Source organism: Odontesthes bonariensis, chromosome 17 (assembly GCF_027942865.1).
Source record: "Odontesthes bonariensis isolate fOdoBon6 chromosome 17, fOdoBon6.hap1, whole genome shotgun sequence".
NCBI classification, from domain to species: Eukaryota; Metazoa; Chordata; class Actinopteri; order Atheriniformes; family Atherinopsidae; genus Odontesthes; species Odontesthes bonariensis.
Genome location: NC_134522.1, coordinates 30,834,885 through 30,841,718, shown reverse-complemented (window position 1 = coordinate 30,841,718; position 6,834 = coordinate 30,834,885). Strand labels below are relative to the sequence as shown.

At 49.7% G+C, this 6,834-nt stretch overlaps 1 protein-coding gene across 1 annotated transcript; it reads left to right on the top strand.

The window, feature by feature from the left end:
- The first annotated feature begins 243 nt into the window (after nucleotides 1-243).
- LOC142366593 (uncharacterized) lies at nucleotides 244-5,538 on the top strand. Its single transcript, XM_075448538.1, has 2 exons — nucleotides 244-282; nucleotides 2,429-5,538. The coding sequence occupies exons 1-2, from the start codon at nucleotides 244-246 to the stop codon at nucleotides 5,285-5,287; spliced, it is 2,898 nt and encodes a 965-aa protein (XP_075304653.1). The 3' UTR covers nucleotides 5,288-5,538.
- Nucleotides 5,539-6,834: the final 1,296 nt, after the last annotated feature.

The window sequence follows — 6,834 nt, the reverse complement described above, 5'->3', positions numbered from 1 at the left end:
CCAGTGTCGCACCAAGTTTTCAGCTACTGTGCTGGCCCGCTGGTCTTTGGTCGGGATGGCCTGGGTATACTTGGAGAAAATATCAGTAAGGATTAATACATTTTTCCTACCGTCATTTGCCGATGGCCAATGGCCAATATTTCATGAGGCCGGGAGGCGTGGATACTGCCTAAGTAGGAGCGCACTTTAGGCTGTATAGCTTTAGCAAGAATACATCTCTCACAATTACAACACCATGCTTCAATGTCTTTTGCCATACCTGGCCAGAAGCAGCGGCTGCGTGTGAGTTGCAATGTCCTGTCCACGCCCTGGTGGTCATGGGCATCGTGCACACTTGAAAGAACTTCCCTCTGGAGAGTCTGGGGCAGCAATAGCTGGAATATTTCCCGGTCAGTTCCAGGGTGACGACTGGATCGATAGAGGGCCCTGTTTCGCTCTACTAGGCTCTCCCACTGACTGAGCACCTTTTTGCACGGGGCAGACAGCTTGGCTCTCTCTTCAGGATTTGGTGCGTGGCCGAGGCTTCATGCCTCCCAGACAGGGCCAAGGACGGAGTCCTTCTTTTGCAGCAGTCCCAGGTCAGCCTGTGTGCGTCCAGACAAGAACACAATTACGTCGTCTCGGTACAACAAAACAGACTGGTTTCTCTGGTCTCCAAACATCCTTTCCATTAGACGCTGGAATGTGCAAGGGGCGTTACACAACCCGAATGGCATCCTATTCCATTCGAAAAGGCCGAATGGGGTGCAAAAAGCGGTCTTAGCCTTGTCGTTTTCTGCCACTGCCACCTGGTTGTATCCACTGGCTAAATCAAGTGTGGAAAAGTACTTTGCACCACTGAGAGCATCCAGAGACTCTTCGATTCTTGGAAGCGGATAAGCATCCCTGCGCGTTTTGGCATTTAACTGACGGTAGTCTACACATAGTCTCAGTGTTCCGTCTTTCTTCATTACAACCACTATCGGTGATGAGTATGGACAGCTACTTTCTCTGATTATCTTAGAATCAAGGAGTTGTTTAACATGAGTTTTCACAGTCTCATACTGGGAGGGTGGAAGTCTTCGATAGGGCTGTCTTACTGGTGTGTGTTCGGTCAAAGAGATTTCGTGTGTGATCAGATTAGTACATCCCAAGTCTCCCTCCCCTTTAGAAAACAGGGACTGATACTTTAAGAGAAGAGCTTTAGCTTCCATTGTCTCTGCGTCAGAGAGACCCTCAGAGTCAGGCAATGTAAAGGTGACTTGTTCTGCTAACTGTGATGAAACCAAGGCCAAATGTTGTGGGCATGTCTCTTGGGGTTCTGGAGCGGCGGTTACAGAGTTTGTCATCTCGACCCACTGTACTGTAGCTACCACTTGATATGGGTGTAAGGTGACATCAGTAGTGCCTACGTTGGTGACTGGGGCAAACAGGCCACCTTCAGTTGCTGTTACGAGGCATGGGGACACTAAAAGTGTGTGTGTTTGACCTTCTGGAGGAGCTGTGGACTTCTTGATTCATCCAGAATTCGTAAGCTACATTTATCTGGTGTACCATTTAGCTTTTTGCTAGATTTTTGCTAAATTTTTGCTAAATCTTTGCTAGATTTTGACTGCTAAAAAGTAAATTTGCTGTAGGCTTGTTTTTCACTGTGTGATAACAGCCCCATTGAAACTAGCTTCAGGCCTGAGTGGCCACTTGTCTTTTAATCTGTGGGAGGGGTTTGCATGACCCTAGCCCCTATTTAGTCAGCTCAGATCATATTGTGACTGTTTGAGTGTGTTTGACCTTCTGGAGGAGCTGTGGACTTCTTGATTCATCCAGAATTCGTAAGCTACATTTATCTTGTGTACCATTTAGCTTTTTGCTAGATTTTTGCTAAATCTTTGCTAAATCTTTGCTAGATTTTGACTGCTAAAAAGTAAATTTGCTGTAGGCTTGTTTTTCACTGTGTGATAACAGCCCCATTGAAACTAGCTTCAGGCCTGAGTGGCCACTTGTCTTTTAATCTGTGGGAGGGGTTTGTATGACCCTAGCCCCTATTTAGTCAGCTCAGATCATATTGTGACTGTTTGAGTGTGTTTGACCTTCTGGAGGAGCTGTGGACTTCTTGATTCATCCAGAATTCGTAAGCTACATTTATCTTGTGTACCATTTAGCTTTTTGCTAGATTTTTGCTAAATCTTTGCTAAATCTTTGCTAGATTTTGACTGCTAAAAAGTAAATTTGCTGTAGGCTTGTTTTTCACTGTGTGATAACAGCCCCATTGAAACTAGTTTCAGGCCTAAGTGGCCACTTGTCTTTTAATCTGTGGGAGGGGTCTGCACTCCTGCAGACAATCAGCAATTAGTGAATCAGTACAAAGCAACTCCTGTTGTTGGAAGCGTCAGCTTTCAAGCGTCAGTCTTCAAACGAAGGCTGTCATACAAAGGCACTTGTCTTTTTCAAGTCCGACTTGGTGGTGGCAGGGGGGCTGTGGAACTGCCAGTCTGCTGTGCAGAAGGCTGAGTTTATCTCAGGTTATGCATCCATGCTCTTCCTTAACTTTCTTGCTCTTACAGAGACCTGGATCACCCCAGAAAACACTGCCACACCCGCAGCTCTGTCTGATGTGTACTCTTTCTCTCACACTCCCAGAGCTGCGAGGCGGGGCGGTGGTACTGGCCTGCTGATTTCCAAGGACTGGAAATACTCTCTTTGTTCCCTCTTGCAATTCTCTCCCTCCTCCTTTGAATTTCATGCTGTCACTGTCTCTCACCCAGTCAAGCTCACCATCGCTGTAGTTTATCGCCCACCAGGCCCTATTGGGGACTTCCTGGAAGAGCTGGACACTCTTGTCTCTCACTTCCCTGATGATGGCTCCGGCCTCACCCTTCTCGGTGAGTTCAACATCCAGACAGAGAAGCTTCACCCTCTTGTTTCTCTTCTCTCCTCCTTCGACCTAGCTCTCTCCCCATCTCCTCCTACCCACAAGGCTGGCAACACACTGGACCTTATCTTCACCAGACACTGTTCTGGCGCCAACCTCTCTGTCACTCCTCTTCATCTCTCTGACCACTACTTCATGTCCTACACCCTCTCCCTCTCTTCTCCTCCCTCCCGACCTTCCCCCACCCACTTGGTATCTTCTCGTCCCAATCTCCGCTCTCTCTCCCCCACTGACTTCTCCTCTTCTGTTCTCTATGCTCTGCCTGCCCCTGAATCTTTTTCTCTTCTTTCCCCTGACACTTCTACTGATCTTCTTTTCTCCACCCGTTCCTCCTCTCTGGACAAACTCTGTCCCCTCACCTCCAGGCCTGCACGCTCAGCTCCACCTGCCCCATGGCTGTCGGACTCAGTGCGTACTGAGAGGCGGAGCGTGAGGGCGGCCGAGCGCAAATGGAGGAAAAGTAAACTTCCTGAAGACCTTCTTGCCTTCCAGTCCTTGCTTTCCACTTTTTCCTCCTCTCTCTCTGCTGCAAAAACTGCCTTCTTCTGTAACAAAATTCAAACTTCTGCTTCCAACCCCAAAAAACTCTTCCAAACTTTCTCATCCCTCCTCCAACCCCCATCCCCTCTCCCCTCCTCCTCCCTCCTCCCTGACGATTTCGCCGACTTCTTTGACAAGAAGGTTAACGATATCCGATCTTCCTTCCCTCACCTCCCAGCTGTCCATACCACCCACACCTGTCGCCCTCCCACTCCTCCCTCCGTACCACCTTCTCCCTCACCTCCCTCTCTGTCCCACTTCTCTCCCCTCTCTGCAAATGAGGTCCTCCACCTTGTAACATCCAGCCACCCCACCACATGTTCCCTTGACCCAGTCCCTTCCCCTCTCCTTCATTCTGCTGCACCTGATCTTCTTCCTTACCTGACCCACCTCATTAACACATCTTTGACATCAGGCTCTTTTCCTTCTGCTTTCAGGACTGCCAGAGTCACTCCTCTTCTAAAGAAACCAGCTCTTGACCCTTCAGAGATCAAGAACTACAGACCGGTATCCCTTCTACCCTTTCTGTCCAAAACCCTTGAACGTGCTGTCTTCAAACAACTGTCCTCTTACCTCCACCAGAACAACCTCTTGGATCCCTACCAGTCCGGGTTCAAGGTGGGCCACTCAACTGAGACGGCCCTCCTAGCAGTAACTGAGTCACTCCAAACTGCTCGGGCTAACTCTCTCTCCTCTGTCCTGATTCTCCTGGATCTGTCTGCAGCATTTGACACAGTGAACCACGACATCCTTCTCTCTACCCTGGAGGGAATGGGGGTTTCTGGCTCTGCACTCTCCATGTTCTCATCCTACCTGACAGATCGCTTCTACCAGGTCACACTGAGAGGGTCTGTGTCGAGGCCACGTAGGCTCACCACCGGGGTTCCCCAAGGTTCGGTCCTGGGTCCTCTTCTTTTCTCCCTCTACACATCATCTCTTGGTTCTGTCATCCACTCCCATAACTTTTCCTACCACTGCTATGCAGACGACACCCAGCTGATTCTGTCTTTTCCCCCTTCTGACACCCAAGTGGAAGCACGCATTGCTGTGTGCCTGGCAGACATCTCGGGGTGGATGTCGATGCACCACCTTAAGCTCAACCTGGACAAGACTGAGCTGGTGTTTCTCCCGGGGAAGGCCTGCCCATTCAGAGACCTGGCCATCACCATGGATGACTCTGTGGTGACATCAACCCGGACCGCGAGGAATCTGGGTGTGACCCTGGACGACGAACTGTCGTTCTCGCCAAACATCGCATCAGTGACCCGTTCCTGCCGATTCCTCCTCTACAACATCCGGAGGATTCGCCCCTTCCTCACCGACAAGGCAGCACAGGTGCTCATCCAGGTTCTTGTCATCTCCCGCCTGGACTACTGCAACTCCCTCCTTGCTGGCGCCCCTTCTTCTGCCATCAGACCTCTGGAGCTGGTTCAGAAAGCTGCTGCTCGTCTGGTGTTCAACCTCCCAAAGTTCTCCCACACCACTCCCCCACTTCTCCGCTCTCTACACTGGCTCCCTGTAGCTGCTCGCATCCAGTTTAAGACTCTGGTGCTGGCCTACAGGGCAGTGGAAGGAACAGCTCCTTCATACCTCAAGGCTATGGTCAAGCCCTACACCCCCGCCCGACCACTTCGCTCTGCGGCCACCAGGCGCCTGGCTGCCCCGTCACTCAGGGGTTTCTGCGCACGATCGACACGGTCACGGCTTTTCTCTGTTCTGGCACCCCGATGGTGGAACGATCTCCCGACTGATATCAGGACAGCTGAGTCGCTGCCCATCTTTCGCCGTTGGCTGAAAACCCACCTCTTCAGGAAAAACTACCCTGATCCGCCCTCTTAGGACAGCATCTGCGCCGTCCTAGTTCCTTACGCACTTATTGTTTCCTCCACCACTGGCACCCTCTATATTTTCATTACCCCCTACCCGAACCAGGGTTTGCATCCCCACCCCGCTGTGACTGGTGTGCAGTTGGTGAGAGGCTGGTTGGTTATCGCACTTACTCTAGCACTAGTTTTGCTCTTAGCTGTTTGGTATTAGAAGGAAATGCACTTATGATTTCTTGTGACCTGAAGTTCTTTTGCCTACCGATGTTGAACGCACTTATTGTAAGTCGCTTTGGTTAAAAGCGTCTGCAAAATGACCGTAATGTAATGTAACGTAATGTAAAAGGCCATCAGGGAGAACTCCTCCATCAGGTCCAAGTGGCTCCAGCAGCCAACAAACTGGGTCACTTAATGGTACTTGGGGACAGGTCACTGGAATCCAGGATAACATACCTGCAGAAACCCTTATCTGGGACTCCCCTTGTATTCGAACTGGAAACGGTGATGGGGCGTTGATGACAGCTTCCATCTTTTCACATGCACGCAGGGCTTGCTGCCATGCTGGGCTGGCTGCTAGCACCTGAGGGGACTGGAAAAGTGTGGGACCATATTCTTCATACAGTTCTTTAAAGCAATATGTGATGATATTCATGCCCAGTACACCAGGGACATGTGTTTTTTGTTAATTTAGAACTGTACTAACAGGATCTTTAACAATCAGGATGCCACGTTTAGGTACACTTTTCTCAAGAACCTCAATATCTAGTTCAAGGTAACCTAAATATGGTAGCTCCAACCCATTTGCAGCTGTGAGCCCCAACCAATTGCAATCCCTTAGACCCCTGGTCCCTTTGTTAGCAAAATGTGAAAAGAAAAAACTTTCTGTGATGGTAGTAACCATTGAACCAGAGTCTAGCAGGCAAGCCACATTTACACCATTCATCTTCACATTTACTATCGGGCATGTGCCAACCAACTTAAAAAATTCTTCAGAGCCTACAGTTCCCCCTTCCAATGTGCGACTCGACCCACCGGAGGGCTCTAGTTTTCCGGCTGGTTATTTTGTATCACTTGAGTCAGGTTACTTGGCTCCCCATTTACCCGTGAGTAACTGGGTGAGGTTTGATTAAAATCATGGTCAACCTCTGCTTGCAGAGAGTTAACCTGGGGCTGCCAATAATGAGGTTGTGAAGAATTTACATTGGATTGGCGATAACTATTCGGTGGAGGGTGAGTCCTTTCACAATAACGAGCAATATGGCCTGGTTGATTGCATTTCAGACAAATAGGTTGACCATTGGGTGTACGTTTATACCGATTACTCCCTTTCAGCTGCCTAGTCTCTTGACTATAGCTGGGAGTGAAGTGGTTAGTAAAGTGCGTAGCCTTCAGTAACTGGTCTAGTTGGGCCTGTTGTTTCAGTACGGGGGCTTTAAGTTCTGTTAAATCAGACAGTTTGGCTGTGACCGCTTCACTACTAGCTGTGACTTGAGCTTCACAGGTCCGAACGGCATGTCGGGTGTACCTTTCCGGGGCAGGTTGGCCCGCCTCAACCCATCGAAG

Excerpts from the sequence above, each read along its gene's own strand:
- LOC142366593 (XM_075448538.1), top strand. The coding sequence starts at position 244 with ATGTCTTTTGCCATACCTGGCCAGAAGCAGCGGCTGCGT. Across the intron at positions 283-2,428 it reads GCCAGAAGCAGCGGCTGCGT|TCCGACTTGGTGGTGGCAGG; the intron begins GTGAGTTGCAAT and ends GTCTTTTTCAAG.